The 16,980-nt window shown below is 44.9% G+C and overlaps 1 protein-coding gene across 2 annotated transcripts in view; it reads left to right on the top strand.

The window, feature by feature from the left end:
- The window catches only part of slc4a1ap (solute carrier family 4 member 1 adaptor protein), a 183,646-nt gene that overhangs the window by 85,485 nt on the left and 81,181 nt on the right, over positions 1-16,980 (top strand). For both annotated transcript variants that reach the window (XM_072500163.1, XM_072500164.1), the window contains 2 exons: positions 5,102-5,291; positions 13,960-14,071. In XM_072500163.1, the coding sequence (XP_072356264.1) occupies positions 5,102-5,291; positions 13,960-14,071 (302 nt within the window). The remainder of the gene's footprint in view (positions 1-5,101; positions 5,292-13,959; positions 14,072-16,980) is intronic.

The raw sequence follows: 16,980 nt of genomic DNA, 5'->3' as shown, positions 1-16,980 counted from the left end.
TTTTGAAAAAAGGCTTTAGTAGTTTTATTTTCAAACGGTGTACATGCCTTTGTTAAAATAATAGAGCAATTTCAATTTGACCCATTTATTACTAATTATGCAGACTTTAATCACTGGAAAATTAGGATTTAAAGCAGCTGCACAGTTCCACTCTGCTGTTCCTGCAGCAGAAACAACCTGACTTGTCTAAAGCTGAACAAACAGGATGTGAGAATTTCCCAGTTCCTTACTCTAGATTAGGCTGAGAAGGTGAATGAAAGAAGGAAGGGAGAGCAGTAGCATAGTGCAGCACGGTAGCATAGTGGTTAGCACTGTGGCTTCACAGCACCAGGGTCCCAGGTTCGATTCCCCGCTGGGTCACTGTGCAGAGTCTGCACGTTCTCCCTGTGTCTGCGTGGGTTTCCTCCGGGTGCTCCGGTTTCCTCCCACAGTCCAAAGATGTGCAGGTTAGGTGGATTGGCCACGCTAAATTGCCCTTAGTGAGCAAAAAAGGTTAGATGGGATTATTGGGTTAAAGGGATAGGGTTAAGGTGAGGGCTTAAGTGGGTCGGTGCAGACTCGATGGGCCAAATGGCCTCCTTCTGCACTGTACGTTCTATGTAAAGATTGTCAGTAAGCTGAGACATTTTCATTGAGGAATTTCAGATGTATTGTATATGTATTTAGTGCAGTAAGGGTTAAAAACCTAGGTTCATGTACGTATGGATCCTCAGTTGTGTTTTTAAAAATCCTGGTTCGCCAGACTGCTAGGCTTTTTGGCTGCCTTAGGAGCAATTAAAGCACCATAAAAGTTTGGGCTAATGGATTTTTGTTTATATTAAGAGGATTCCCTGCAAAATAGTTAATTAGAGCCATTGTGTTCAGTTTATAAAGAACAAAGAAGATTACAGCACAGGAATAGACCTTCAAGCCCTCTAAAGCTGCACCGCTCATGCTGCCCGTCTGAACTAAAAAAACTATCCTTCCAGGGACTATCTCCCTCTATTCCCATTCTATTCATGTATTTGCCAAGGCACTCCTTAAAAGTCACTATCGTATCTGCTTCCACTACCTCCCCCGGCAGCGAGTTCTCGGCTCCCACCAAGTAAATAAAACTTGCCTCATACATCTCCTTTAAACCTTGCCCCTCACACCTTAAACCTATGCCTCCTGATAATTGTCTTTTCCACCCATGGAAAAAGTTTCTGACTATCCACCTGGTCCATGTCCCTCTTAATCTTGTAGACTTCTATCAGGTCGTCCCTCAACCTCCATCATTCCAATGAAAACAAACCAGGGTTTTCCAACCTCTCCTCATAGCTAATGCCCTCCATACCAGCCAACATCCTGGTAAATCTTTTCTGTACCCTCTCCAAAACCTCCACATCCTTCTCGTAGTGTGGCGACCAGAACACTATATTCCAAGTGAGTCCTAACGAAGGTTCTATAAAGTCCCGAAAGACATGATGTTAGGTAAATTGGACGTTCTGAATTCTCCCTCAGTGAACCCAAACAGGTACCGGGATGTGACGACTAGGGGCTTTTCACAGTAACTTCATTGCAGTGTTAATGTAAGACTACTTGTGACAAAAACAAAGATTATTAAAGCTCCAACATGACTTGGCAATTTTTATACTCAGTGCCCAGGCCGATGAAGGCAAGCATGCCGTATGCCTTATTGACTACCTTCTCCACCTGCTTTCCACTTTCAGTAACCTGTGTACCTGTACACCCAGATCCCTCTGCTTATCAATACTCTTAAGGGTTCTGCCATTTACTGTGTTGTATTAGACTTTCCAAAAACCTCACATTTGTCCAGATTAAATTCCATCTGCCATCTCACTGCCCAAGTCTCCAACTGATCTATATCCTGCTGTATCCTCCGACAGTCCTCGAGGTTATCCATAATTCAAACAGCCTTTGTGTCGTCCGCAAACTTACTAATCAGACCAGTTACATTTTCCTCCAAATCATTTATATATACTACGAACAGCAAAGGTCCCACCACTGATCCCTGAGGAACACCACTAGTCACCGCCCTCCATTCACAAACGCACCCTTCCACTCCTCTGTCTTCTATGACCGAGACAGTTCTGTATCCATCTTGCCAGCTCTTTTCTGATCCCGTGCAACTTCACCTTCTGTACCAGTCTGCCCTTTGGGACCTTGTCAAAGGCCTTACTGTAGTTCATGTAGACAACATCCACTGCCCTACCCTCATCAATCATCTTCGTCACTTCCTCGAAAAACTCGATCAAATTAGTGAGACACAGTAACTTTATTACAGTGTTAATGTAAGCCTACTTGTGACAATAAAGATTAGCATTATAGTATATGTGATGAAACCCTTGAACAAACGGTCTGCTGACTCAGTGTCAAGGTTCACACCTGAAAATTAGCCACTTGGGTAAGGTAGTCAGGAGTTCACATAGAATAGTACAAGGATCATAGAGGTATAGGATGAATACTGCCAGAGGTCAATTGTCTACCAGGAGAATTGTTGAGTCACAAGCTGTTAGAACAAGCTGAAATGTGTTTCTTCACATTGTTTCAGCTCAACACCCCCATGCACTGACAACATTTTATTTTGTAAGGAAACTATTGATTTATTTTATAAAAATGATAGCTCATTTAAAAAACATAAGGAAGAACATTTCAACAGATGTTAAAAGGCTTCTAGTTTGAACGTAGCAGACTTTAATTATTTGAATTATTACATGACTTAATTAAGGCTCTGTGTGCGCACCACAAAACTCATTCTGATGAACTGCCTCTAGTATAAAATCTGTGTGCCTTAATGAAATGCAGATTGAAGTTCTGCTCTGAAGTTCTGAATGCAGCCTTTCAGAGGAGAAAAAAATCCCAAATTTAACTCTGCCCTTGGTTGTGTTTTGTGGAGGTTGCCATGCATCTTGTTATTGATCGAGTCTCTGGCCAATTTGTTACCTAAGCTCCTCTTATAGCCAGGAACCGCATGGTGATAAATCTCAATACTACATCTGGCACCCCTCAGCCCCACCACACACACGTTTTCTTTCTCTTTCTCTCTCTGTCTCTTGCTCTCTCCGCATTCCCCTTCTCCTGCTTCTTCCCCCTCCATAATCAGTAGATGAATGGTATGAAAGGAAGTGTCTCCTAATGGAAAAACGTTACAGCACACGTTCTACTCCAGTGCAAATTCTTTTAATACACGCAAACATATTCACTTTGAATGCCTATTACCAGGTTCTGCTTATTTGCATTTTTCTCAGATCCACAAGGCTGTGAGCAGTTGCTTTGATATTTTCAATCACTCTGCATTGAGAACCTCATTGTGCAGTCTGTTAATGAATTCCTTGAAGACTACACAAGACCGCACTTTGTCAATAAAATTGTGTAGTAATTAAACATAAGACAATACAAACAGATGAGTGAAAGAAATGAGACAGACATTGTATATAGGCTGATTATCATAGAATTTACAGTGCAGAAGGAGGCCATTCGGCCCATCGAGTCTGCACCGGCTCTTGGAAAGAGCACCCTACCCAAGGTCCACACTTCCACCCTATCCCCATAACCTAGTAACCCCACCCAACACTAAGAGCAATTTTGGACACTATGGGCAATTTAGCATGGCCAATCCACCTAACCCGCACATCTTTGGACTGTGGGAGGAAACCGGAGCGCCCGGAGGAAACCCACGCACACACGGGGAGGATGTGCAGACTCCGCACAGACAGTGACCCAAGCCGGAATCGAACCTGGGACCCTGGAGCTGTGAAGCATTTGTGCTATCCACAATGCTACCGTGCTGCCCCATTATTATCTAGGAAGAAAAAGGATTTTTTTTATTTGTTCATGGTATGTGGGCTCCCGGACTAGACGAACATTTGCTGCCTATCCATAATTGCCCGTGAGAAGATGATAGTGAGCTACCTTCCTGAAATGCTGCGATCCACCTGGTCCAGGAATACCCACAGTACTGATGGGAGGGAGTTCCAGGATTTTGACCTGGCAACAGTGAAGGAACGGTGATATATTTCCAACTCAGGGTGGTGAGTGGCTTGGAGGAGAACTCCCAGGTGATAATATTCCCATGTGTCTACTGCCCTTGTCCTTCTAAATGATGGTGGCTATGGTTGTTAGGTGAATTAGACATTCTGAATTCTCCCTCCTTGTACCCGAACAGGTGCTGGAGTGTGGCGACTCGGGGATTTTCACAGTAACTTCATTGCAGTTTTAATGTAAGCCTACTTGTGACACTAATAAAGATTATTATTGTTATTATTGAAGGGCTACACTAAACTATTACCAAGAGGCAAAGCTAGAGATATCAGGGTTGTTCGTTAGAAAAAAGAAAGGTAAAAGGGATTATAAAAATTCAAATTTTCCGATTATGCCATTATGGAAAAATTATTTCCATTGGTGGATTAATTTGTAACCAGAGTATAAATTGAGATCACAACTAAAAAACAGAAGTGGTGTTAAAGTCAGGCTGTACTGTGCCAGAAACAGTAGTCGGAGCTAAATCTGAAAGGGCAATGGATAAGTATTTGAAAAGCAAAATCTGAGAGGGTGGGGAAATGGCACTAAATGGGTAGTAGCCATTTCACCAGCACAATGGGCTGAGTGACCTCTTTCTGTATCGTAATAGTCTCTATTGCTATTATTTGGTTTGCTGAAAGTGAGAGGAAACAGGTTGCACAACGTCAAAGCAGCAAAGTATAATTTTAGGAGTTTGTGCGTTGACCACTCTTTGTGGAAAAGCTCCTGAATTCAAGAAGGTATCTCACATTTTCCGACAGAGAAATGATTCAGGAAGGCAGTGAGATACAGAAGTTCTTTGCAAAGAGTGGTTGCCATGTGGAATGAAATCCTTGAAAGGATTCGGAAGACAAATTCCCTGTCGAGGGGCCATGCAGATTTTAGATTCTTTTTGGATGGATGAACTGTGACAGATCAAATTGACTTCCTAATGCTCATCTATCCTGTGAAATGAATGCCGTCTCCCAGCGAAACTGGGGAAAATAAAACACATGGATAGCCAATAATAGGTGTTGAGTTTATACATTCAGGTGATGATCAATTTAATAATGCAGAATCAATTGTTTGTCCTTAATCTGTGGTGTCATTTCCATCACAGATTGCCTCCAGGCCTCTGGGGAAGACCCTCTGGATGCCTTCATGACCAAAATCCGAACAGGCGCAACAGTAGATAACGTCAGTCGTAAGAAATTGCACATCAAGTCCTTCGAGCTGAAAAAGGAACAGCAAAAGCTACAGAAACTAATAAAGATCGTGACGCCAGTGGGCCTGCCAGAGCTAAAAATGGAGTAAGTTAAGTGAGCAGCCCTGAATATTAAGTACTACAATTCAATCTACACATGGTTAGATCAGCAAAGAGCTGGTATTTCATCCCTGGATCTAAGCAACGCTTGACAATTTCTTGTTGGCTCAAAAAAATAGGAACATGGACAGGCAATTCAACCTCTTGAGCCACTTAGATAGCAGTTAGATCGTGTCAGATTTGTGTTTTAACGCCACATACCTAACGGCACAGTGGTTAGCACTGCTCTCACAGTGCCAAGGACCCAGGTTGGATTCCGACGTCAGGTGACTGTGTGGAGTTTGCACTTTCTCCCCGTGTCTGCGTGGGTTTCCTCCAGGCGTTTCGGTTTCCTCCCATGGTCCAAAGATGTGCCAGTTAGGTGGTTTGGCCCTGCTAAATTGCTACTTAGGGTGGGGTTGCATGAATAGGGCAGGGATAAGACCATAAGACATAGGAGCAGTATTGGGACACTCGGCCCATCGAGCCTGCACCACCATTCAATCATGGCTGATATTTTTCTCATCCCCCTTTTCCTGCCTTCTCCCTATAACCCCTGATCCCTTATTAATCAAGAACCTATCTATCTCTGCCTTAAAGATACTCAGTGATTTGGCCTCCACAGCCTTCTGCGGCAAAGAGTTCCACAGATTCACCACCCTCTGGCTGAAGAAATTCCTCCTGATCTCTGTTTTAAAGGTTCTTCCCTTTAGTCTGAGATTGTGTCCTCTGCTTCTAGTTTTCCCTACAAGTGGAAACATCCTCTCCACGTCCACTCTGTCCTTGGCTGGATGCGTGCAACTACAACAGACCTCAAGGACAACCATCCAGGACAAACCATGTTCACTTGACCCGTGTCCTTGTACTCTATATCTGCACTTGCAACAGCAGATGCTAACTATGGAATCTATACGATGCACCACAACAGAAAACAAAGAACAGTACACCGCAGGAACAGCTCCTTCGGCTCTCCACTGATCATAATGCCAGTCTAAACTAAAACTGGGGTCCGTACCCCCCCCCAATCCAATCCTATTCATGTATTTGTCAATATGCCTCTTAAACGTCGCTATCGTACCTGCTTCCACCACCTTCCCCGGCAGTGAGTTCCAAGCACTCATCACCGTCTGTGTAAAAAAGCTTGCCTCGCACATAAGAACTAGAAGCAGGAGTAGGCCATCTGGCCCCTCGAGCCTGCTCCACCATTGAATGAGATCATGGCTGATCTTTTGTGGACTCAGCTCCACTTTCCGGCCCGAACACCATAACCCTTAATCCCTTGATTCTTAAAAAAAACTATATGTCTTTATCTTAAAAACATTTAATGAAGGAGCCTCAACTGCTTCACTGGGCAAGAAATTCCATAGATTCACAACCCTTTGGGTGAAGACGTTCCTCCTTAACTCAGTCCTAAATCTACTTCCCCTTATTTTGAGGCTATGCCCCCTAGTTCTGCTTTCACCCGCCAGTGGAAACAACCTGCCCGCATCTATCATGTCTATTCCCTTCATAATTTTATATGTTTCTATAAAATCCCCCCCGCATCCTTCTAAATTCCAACGAGTACAGTCCCAGTCTACTCAACCTCTCCTCGTAATCCAACCCCTTCAGCTCTGGGATTAACCTAGTGAATCTCCTCTGCACACCCTCCAGTGCCAGTACGTCCTTTCTCAAGTAAGGAGACCAAAACTGAACACAATACTCCAGGTGTGGCCTCACTAACACCTTATACAATTGCAGCATAACCTCCCTAGTCTTAAACTCCATCCCTCTAGCAATGAAGGACAAAATTCCATTTGCCTTCTTAATCACCTGTTGCATCTGCAAACCAACTTTTTGCGACTCATGCACGAGCACACCCAGGTCTCTCTGCACAGCAGCATGTTTTAATATTTTATCATTTAAATAATAATGCCTTTTGCTGTTATTCCTACCAAAATGGATAACCTCACATTTGTCAACATTGTATTCCATCTGCCAGACCCTAGCCATTCACTTAGCCTATCCAAATCCCTCTGCAGACTTCCAGTATCCTCTGCACTTTTTGCTTTACCACTCATCTTAGTGTCGTCTGCAAACTTGGACATATTGCCCTTGGTCCCCAACTCCAAATCATCTATGTAAATTGTGAACAATTGTGGGCCCAACACTGATCCCTGAGGGACACCACTAGCTACTGATTGCCAACCAGAGAAACACCTATTAATCCCCACGCTTTGCTTTCTATTAATTAACCAATCCTCTGTCCATGCTACTACTTTCCCCTTAATGCCATGCATCTTTATCTTATGCAGCAAACTTTTGTGTGGCACCTTGTCAAAGGCTTTCTGGAAATCCAGATATACCACATCCATTGGCTCCCCGTTATCTACCGCAATGGTAATGTCCTCAAACAATTCCACTAAATTAATTAGGCACGACCTGCCCTTTATGAACCCATGCTGCGTCTGCCCAATGGGCCAATTTCCATCCAGATGCCTCGCTATTTCGTCCTTGATGATAGATTCCAGCATCTTCCCTACTACTGAAGTTAAACTCACTAGCCTATAATTACCCGCTTTCTGCCTGCCTCCTTTTTTAAACAGTGGTGCCACGTTTGTTAATTTGCAATCCGCCGGGACCACCCCAGAGTCTAGTGAATTTTGGTAAATTATCACTAGTGCATTTGCAATTTCCCTAGCCATCTCTTTTAGCACTCTGGGATGCATTCCATAGGGCCAGGAGACTTGTCTACCTTTAGCCCCATTAGCTTGCCCATCACTACCTCCTTAGTGATAACAATCCTCTCAAGGTCCTCACCTGTCATAGCCTCATTTCCATAAGTCACTGGCATGTTATTTGTGTCTTCCACTGTGAAGACCGACCCAAAAAACCTGTTCAGTTCCTCAGCCATTTCCGCATCCCCCATTAACTAAATCTCCCTTCTCATCCTCTAAAGGACCAATATTTACCTTAGCCACTTTTTTTTGTTTTATATATTTGTAGAAACCTTTACTATCTGTTTTTATATTCTGAGCAAGTTTACTCTCATAATCTATCTTACTCTTTATAGCTTTTTTAGTAGCTTTCTGTTGCCCCTAAAGATTTCCCAGTCCTCTAGTCTCCCACTAATCTTTGCTACTTTGTATGCTTTTTCGTTCAATTTGATACTTTCCCTTATTTCCTTAGATATACATGGTCGATTTTCCCTCCTTCTACCGCCCTTCCTTTTTGTTGGTATAAACCTTTGCTGAGCACTGAAAAATCGTTTGGAAGGTTCTCCACTGTTCCTCAACTGTTTCACCATAAAGTCTTTGCTCCCAGTCTACCTTAGCTAGTTCTTCTCTCATCCCATTGTAATCTCTTTTGTTTAAGCACAAAACACTAGTGTTTGATTTTACCTTCTCACCCTCCATCTGTATTTTAAATTCCCACATATTGTGATCGCTCCTTCCGAGAGGATCTCTAACTATGAGATCCTCAATCAATTCTGTCTCATTACACAGGACCAGATCTAGGACCGCTAGTTCCCTCGTAGGTTCCATTACATACTGTTCTACGAAACTATCGCGGATACATTCTATAAACTCCTCCTCAAGGCTGCCTTGACCGACCTGGTTAAACCAATCAACATGTAGATTAAAATCCCCCATGATAACTGCTGTACCATTTCTACATGCATCAGTTATTTCTTTGATTATTGCCTGCCCCACCATAATGTTACTATTTGGTGGCCTATAGACTACTCCTATCAGTGACTTTTTTGCCTTACTATTCCTGATTTCCACCCAAATGGATTCAAGCTTATCCTCCATAGCACCGATGTCATCCCTTACTATTGGCCGGATGTCATCCTTAATTAACAGAGCTACACCACCTCCCTTACCATCCACTCTGTCCTTCCGAATAGTTTGATACCCTCGGATATTTAACTCCCAGTCGTGACCATCCTTTAACCATGTTTCAGTAATGGCCACTAAATCATAGTCATTCACGATGATTTGCACCATCAACTCATTTACCTTATTCCGAATACTACGGGCATTAAGGTAAAGTACACTTGTGTTGTTTTTTTTACCTCTGTTCTGAATCTTAACACCTCGATCAGTCACCTCTCCTAAATTATATTTCCTCTTAACTTTTCTCCTAATTTTCCTTGTCGTTGAACCCATATCTTCATGTAACAACCTGCTGCGTCGCTTACCATTAATGTTTTTACTTCCAGTTTTATTCCTTTTAGTATTCCTGGTCCTATTCACTGAGCTCCCCTCAGTCACTGTACCTTGTACTGTAGCCCTTTTTGATTTTTGACTATGGCTTCTCTGCCTTACACTTTCCCCCTTACTGCCTTTTGTTTCTGTCCCTGTTTTACTACCTTCCAACTTCCTGCATCGGTTCCCATCCCCTTGCCACATTAGTTTAAACTTTCCCCAACAGCTCTAGCCAACCCCCCCCCCAGGACATCTGTTCCAGTCCTGCCCAGGTGCAGACCGTCCGGTTTGTACTGGTCCCACCTTCCCCAGAACCAGTTCCAATGCCCCAGGAATTTGACTCCCTCCCTCTTGCACCATCTCTCGAGCCACGCATTCATCCTATCTATCCTGACATTCCTACTCTGACTAGCTCGTGGCACTGGTAGCAATCCTGTGATTACTACCTTTGAAGTCCTACTTTTTAGTTTAACTCCTAACTCCCTAAATTCAGCTTGTAGGACCTCATCCCGTTTTACCCTATATCGTTGGTGCCTATATGCACCACGACAGCTGGCTGTTCACCCTCCCCCAGAATGTCCTGCAGCCGCTCCGAGACATCCTTGACCCTTGCACCAGGGAGGCAACATACCATCCAGGAGTCTCGATTGCGTCCGCAGAACCGCTTGTCTATTCCCCTTACGATTGAGTCCCCGATCACTATAGCCCTGCCATTCTTCTTCCTGCCCAGCTGCGCAGCAGAGCCAGCCACGGTGCCATGAACCTGGCTGCTGCTGCCTTCCCCTGGTGAGCCATCTCCCTCAACAGTATCCAAAGTGGTATATCTGTTTTGCAGGGAGATGACCGCAGGGGACACCTGCACTGCCTTCCGACTCTTGCTCTGTCTTTTGGTCACCCATTTTCTATCTCCCTCAGTACCTTTCCCCTGCGGTGTGACCAACTCGCTAAACGTGCTATCCACGACGTCCTCAGCATCGTGGACGCTCCAAAGTGAGTCCATCCGCAGCTCCAGAGCCGTCAAGCGGTCTAACAGGAGCTGCAACTGGACACACTTCTTGCACGTGAAGGAGCCAGGGACAGTGGACGTGTCCCTGAGCTCCCACATCGCACACGAGGAGCATGACACTGGTCTGAGATCTCCTGCCATGTCTTAAACCTTAGGTTAACTTCAACAACTACAATTTCTCCCCCCCCCCCAAAAAAAAACAACGAAGAAAAAATAAATAAATATACCAATGAAAAGAAAATGAAAACAGAAAAACTACTTGCCAGTCACTTACCAGGGATAAAAAGCTTCCTCCCCACCCAGCTTCGAATTCCCACCTCGATTCAAATTCCCAAACTCACCCTTTGCTGTCTCACTCTGGCTGTGTCTTCTCTGGCTCACTGGGAGAACTCACTGAGAGTGAGTTTACAAGTTGCTCTATACTTTGCCCCTCACACCTTAAACCTTATGTTCGCTCGTAATTGGACTTCTCCACCCTGGGAAAAAGCTTCTGACTATCCACTCTGTCTGTGCCACTCATAATTTTGTAATCGCCTGTCAGGTTGTTCCCTAACCTCCTTTGTTCCAGTGTAAACAACTCCAGAAGCTTGTTTCAGTGGCACTTCCCAGCACTGGGACTTGTATCATCAAGTAGGTTAGGAGTAGCATGTTCATGGCACCACAATTATCTGAAATTTCACCTCAAGCAAAATGACATCCCAACTTAGACGTGCACCACCTTTCCTTCACCATTGCTGAGTCAAAATCCTGGAATTCTCTACCTAGCTCCATCATGTCCAAAGATGTGCAGGTGAGGTGGATTGGCCAAGCTAAATTGCCCTTTGTGTCCAAAAAATGTTAGGTGGGGTTACTGGGTTAAGGGGATCGGGTGGAGGTGTGGGCTTAGGCAGCTAAATTGCCCTTAGTGTCCAAAGAATTTTAGGTGGGGTTACTGGATTACAGGGTTAGGGTGGAGGTGGAGGTGTGGGCTTAGGTAGGGTGGCCTTTCCAAGGGACAGTGCAGACTCGATGGGCCAAATGGCCTCCTGCACTGTAAATTCTATGATTCTATGTCAGAGTTGAATAACTCTTATTGCAGTTTTGAAAATAATATCACTGAATTCCGAGATGTTAATATCTTTTCTAATTTCTTTAGGATAGCTCTTGGAATATGAGTTTCTAATGATTAGACAACCATCCGTAAGCATTGGATCTAAAATTCCATTTGATTAATCATTTGATAGATGTGAGAACTTCTTTCATGGCTTGTTGAAAAACCTTCCAACAACCACTCCCACCTTCTCAGGACAGCTGGAGACAGCCTATAAATACAGCATTAAAAACATTGCTTATATCTTAGGAATATACCCGTCCACACACAATCTGTGAATCGTGTGCCCCTCACACAATTTTGTCTTGCTGCACACTCACTTTGAATGCCATGTAGGTTTAGCACAGTGGGCTAAACAGCTGGCTTGTAATGCAGAACAAGGCGAGCAGCGCGGGTTCAATTCCAGAACAGGTGCCGGAATGTGGTGACTAGGGGCTTTTCACAGTAACTTCATTGAAGCCTACTTGTGACAATAAGCTATTATTATTATTATTATTATTATTATTATTATTACGTAAGATTTTGTACTCCAGCCTCTGGAGTTGGTATAAACTCAAAACCTCTGACTGGGAGACAGGAGTGCGATCAACTGAGCCATGGCTAACATTTTACAGCTCAGCTGCTCAAGATATCAGCTTTCAATCATTAGGGAAGCCTTCCTTGCTTATTCTGGAGGTGATGGTGACTTGTGTGGAGGTGCGGTTCCATATGTGCGGAGGTATTTTGGTACTTTGCCCAAATGGCTTGTTGACAGGCTATTTCATGAACATTGGATCTCACCCAGCATTTATATACTTGTTTCTGACAATTAGCTCGGCTACAAAATCCACTGACAACTCCACCCCCGCCCAAGGATGCCAAGTCTATTTATGGCTCTCCGGTGTGATGCAGCTCTGAGGGTATGGGGACAGTGGCGGAAGCATTATGGGAGTGGAGGGAGAGTCAGTATGGGCTCCAACTTGTGGGAACCACCGGTTTGTGCAGGGGAGGCTGGAGGGGGGGTGGTTTCGGGGATGTCAGCGAGCAGGGATTGAGCGGATAGGGGTCCTGTTTGTTGCTGGCAGCTTTCCGTGTTTGGAGGATTTAGAGGAGGAGTTTGAATTGCCAGGTGGAAATGGGTTTTGCTATCTGCAGGGGAGAGACCTTGTACGAAGGCAGGTCTCGACCTTTCTGCTTCTACCGCCTCAGGGGATACAGGACAAGGTAGTTTTGAAAACGGGAGTGGGGGAGGGAAGGTTTCGGAAATTTATAAAGAGCTCATGGAGTGGGAGGGAACCCAGATGGGGGAGGTAAACCGTACATGGGAGGGTGAGTTGGGTAAGGAACTAGAGGGAGGTCTGTGGGAGGATGCTCTGAGTAGAGTCAATACGTCCTCATCATGTGCCAGGCTCAGCCTGATACAATTTAAGGTGGTCCACAAGGCACACATGACGGTGGCTCGGATGAGCAGGTTTTTTGAAGGGATGGAGGATAGGCGTGGGCGGTGTGCGGGAGGGTCCGCAAATCATGTCCACATGTTCTGGGCATGTCCGAAGCTTAGAGGATTCTCGCATGGATTTGCTGATGTCATGTCCACTGTACTAAAAACAAGGGTGGCGCCGAGTCCAGAGGTGGCAAATTTTGGAGCCCAAGGGACGAGAGAGGCTGACATTTTGGCCTTTGCCTCCCTGGTAGCCCGGAGATGGATCCTATTGGCGTGGAGGGACTCTGAGCCCCCGAAATCAGGGGTTTGGGCTAGTGACATGGCCAGGTTTCTCAGGCTTGAGAAAATCAAATTCGCCCTGAGAGGATCGATTATAGGGTTAGTCCAGAGGTGGCACCTGGGAAAATTAAACTGTTAGCAGATACAATAAGGGCAGGGGGAGGGGGTTAGCGGGAGATAGTTTAGGCGAGATCAGCGAGTGGAGGAGGATGGACTGGGGAACTGTGTGTAAGCCATGTTTACGGGGTATGGTTGTTGGTTGGGGTGTGTTATTTACTGTGGGGTCAATTACTAGGGGGCATAGGTTTAAGGTGTGAGGGGCAAGGTTTAGAGTAGATGTACGAGGCAAGTTTTTCACAGAGAGGGTAGTGGGTGCCTGAAACTTGCTACCGGAGGAGGTGGTGGAAGCAGGGACGATAGTGACATTTAAGGGGCATCTTGACAAATACATGACTAGGATGGGAATAGAGGGATACGGACCCAGGAATTGTAGAAGATTGTAGTTTAGTCGGGCAGTATGGTCGGCACGGGCTTGGAGGGCCGAAGGGCCTGTTCCTGTGCTGTACTTTTCTTTGTTCTTTTCTTTGTTATGTTTGCATTCAAAGTTGTTTAAAAAATCACAAATTCCTTAATAAAATGTATTTTTTAAAAAAATGATGTCTGATGTTTAAATCATTTTATTCTAAGGAATGCCGATCAGACTGGAGACGCAGAATCCAAACCTAAAAAAATTGCTGTGCCCATGTTTGGTGCAATGAAAGGGGGAAAGAAGTTTAAACTGAAGACAGGTACCATTGGGGTGAGTGAAGTGCTTTTGTGTGTTTTATTTGAACACCCTTTGCTGCAGTCCTATCTGGACTACTGCTACTGGGGAATAAATGTTTTTTTTAACTACCAGACAATCAAAGAAGTGCAATGGAAGATTCAATGCCTAACCTATTCCATCTGTTTTTATCTTTTTTCATTCAAATTTTGTTGAGACAGTGAGTCCTGGTGACCTTACCCAGGCTCCAATTTAGAAGAGTTACTGAGCCTGATTGTGTGAAGGAGCCAGATAAACATTCGTAGAGATATAGTTGCTTCACTGCAAACTGTCTTTGTCGATTCAGCCCTGAGACCTTGCCGAGCTCAATGACCCTTTAAAGCCAGTTACATAGCATTTTCATCACAGAAGCTAGGCATTCAGCTCAATGGGTCCTTGTCGATTGTTCATGTTCCACAGGAACCTTTTGTATCTTTTATTAAAACACAGGATCAACAGAAATGTCTGGACCAGATTAGGAAGAAGAGTCAGCATTTCAGTTCCTCTAATCTGGTTCACCATTCATTGATATCATGACTAATCTGTGCTTCAATATCATCATCATTCTTATCCCTTATGTCCCTTGATGGCCTTGCCTAACAAACAAAAAGATCCAATGGACTAGGGAGAATGTAGAGTTGAAGAAAATTGGTACAAGTAAGAAGATTGTATTGGAGAAATTAATGGGACTGAAAGATAGAAACATAGAAAATAGAAGCAGGAGGAGGCCATTCGGCCCTTTGGGCCTGCTCCGCCATTCATTATGATCATGGCTGATCATCAAGTTCAATACTCAAATCCTGCCTTCCTCACAATCCCTTTAGCCCCAAGGGCGATATCTAATTCCTTCTTGAACTTGCACACCGTTTTTGCCTCAACTACTTTCTGCGTGATTCACCACTCTCTGGGTGAAGAAATCTCTTGTCACAGCGGTCCAAAAAGGTTTGCCCCTTATCCTCAAACTATGACCCCTAGTTCTGGACTCCTCCACCATCGGGAACATTCTTTCAGAATCTGCCCTTTCCAGGAGATCCCCTCTCACTCTTCTAAACTCCATTGGTGTGGCCTCACCAGTGCCCTATACAGTTGCAGTAAAACATCTCTATTCCTATACTCAAATCCTCTCACTATGAAGGCCAACATACCATTTGCCTTCTTTACTGCTGGCTGTACCTGCCCGTTTACTTTCAGAGACTGATGCACGAGGACACCAAGGTCTCGCTGAGTATCCACCTCTCTCAATTTACAGTCAAATAATAATCTGCCTTCCTATTTTTGCTACCGAAGTGTATAACCTCCCATTTATCCGCATTATACTGCCTCTACCATACATGTGCCCACTCTTTCAGCCTCTCCAAATCCCGCTGAAGCATCTCTGCATCCTCCTCAGAGCTCACCCTCCCACCCAACTTTGTATCATCTGCAAATTTGGAGACAATACAGTTAGTTCTCACGTCCAGTTCATTAATGCATAATGTGAACAGTTGAGGCCCTAGCACAGATCCTTATGGTATCCCGCTATTCGCTGCCTGCCAATCAGAAAAAGACCCATTTTTTCCAAGTTTTTGCTTCCTGTCTGTTCACCAGCTTTCTATCCATCTCAAGACACTACCCGTAATCCCACGTGTTTTAATTTTACACATTAATCTGCTATATGAGACCTTATTGAAAACCTTTTGAAAGTCTAAATAAGCCTCATCCACTGGTTCTCCCTGGTCAACGCTACTCGTTACATTTTGGGGAAAACAGCAGCAGCCAGAGCAGTGGCACCACGGCTGGCTCTGATGTTCAGAAGGGAGGGTCAAAGCGCAGAAGAGTAATAGTAATAGGGGACTCTATAGTCAGGGGCACAGATAGGCGCTTCTGTGGACGTGAAAGAGACTCCAGGATGGTATGTTGCCTCCCTGGTGCCAGGGTCCAGGATGTCTCCGAACGGGTAGAGGGAATCCTGAAGGGGGAGGGCAAACAGGCAGAGGTCGTTGTACATATTGGTACTAACGACATAGGCAGGAAGGGGCATGAGGTCCTGCAGCAGGAGTTCAGGGAGCTAGGCAGAAAGTTAAAAGACAGGACCTCGAGGGTTGTAATCTCGGGATTACTCCCTGTGCCACGTGCCAGTGAGGCTAGAAATAGGAAGATAGAGCAGACAAACACGTGGCTAAACAGCTGGTGTAGGAGGGAGGGTTTCCGTTTTCTGGACCACTGGGAGCTCTTCCGGGGCAGGTGTGACCTGTATAAGATGGACGGGTTGCATCTAAACCGGAGAGGCATAAATATCCTGGCCGCGAGGTTTGCTAGTGTCACACAGGAGGGTTTAAACTAGTATGGCAGGGGGGTGGGTACGGGAGCAATAGGTCAGAAGGTGAGAGCATTGAGGGAGAACTAGGGAATAGGGACAGTGTGGCTCTGAGGCAGAGCAGACGGGGAAAAGTTGCTGAACACGGGTCTAGTGGCCTGAAGTGCATATGTTTTAATGCAAGGAGCATTACGGGTAAGGCAGATGAACTTAGAGCTTGGATTACTACTTGGAACTATGATGTTATTGCCATTACAGAGACCTGGTTGAGGGAAGGGCAGGATTGGCAGCTAAACGTTCCAGGATTTAGATGTTTCAGGCGGGATAGAGGGGGATGTAAAAGGGGAGGCGGAGTTGCGCTACTTGTTCGGGAGAATACCACAGCTATACTGCGAGAGGACACCTCAGAGGGCAGTGAGGCTATATGGGTAGAGATCAGGAATAAGAAGGGTGCAGTCACAATGTTGGGGGTATACTACAGGCCTCCCAACAGCCAGCGGGAGATAGAGGAGCAGATAGGTAGACAGATTTTGGAAAAGAGTAAAAACAACAGGGTTGTGGTGATGGGAGACTTCAACTTCCCCAATATTGACTGGGACTCACTTAGTGC

This window comes from Scyliorhinus torazame, chromosome 4 (genome assembly GCF_047496885.1).
Source record: "Scyliorhinus torazame isolate Kashiwa2021f chromosome 4, sScyTor2.1, whole genome shotgun sequence".
Classification (NCBI taxonomy): Eukaryota; Metazoa; Chordata; class Chondrichthyes; order Carcharhiniformes; family Scyliorhinidae; genus Scyliorhinus; species Scyliorhinus torazame.
Note: the sequence above shows the minus strand (reverse complement) of the source record. Positions and strands in the feature narration are given on the sequence as shown.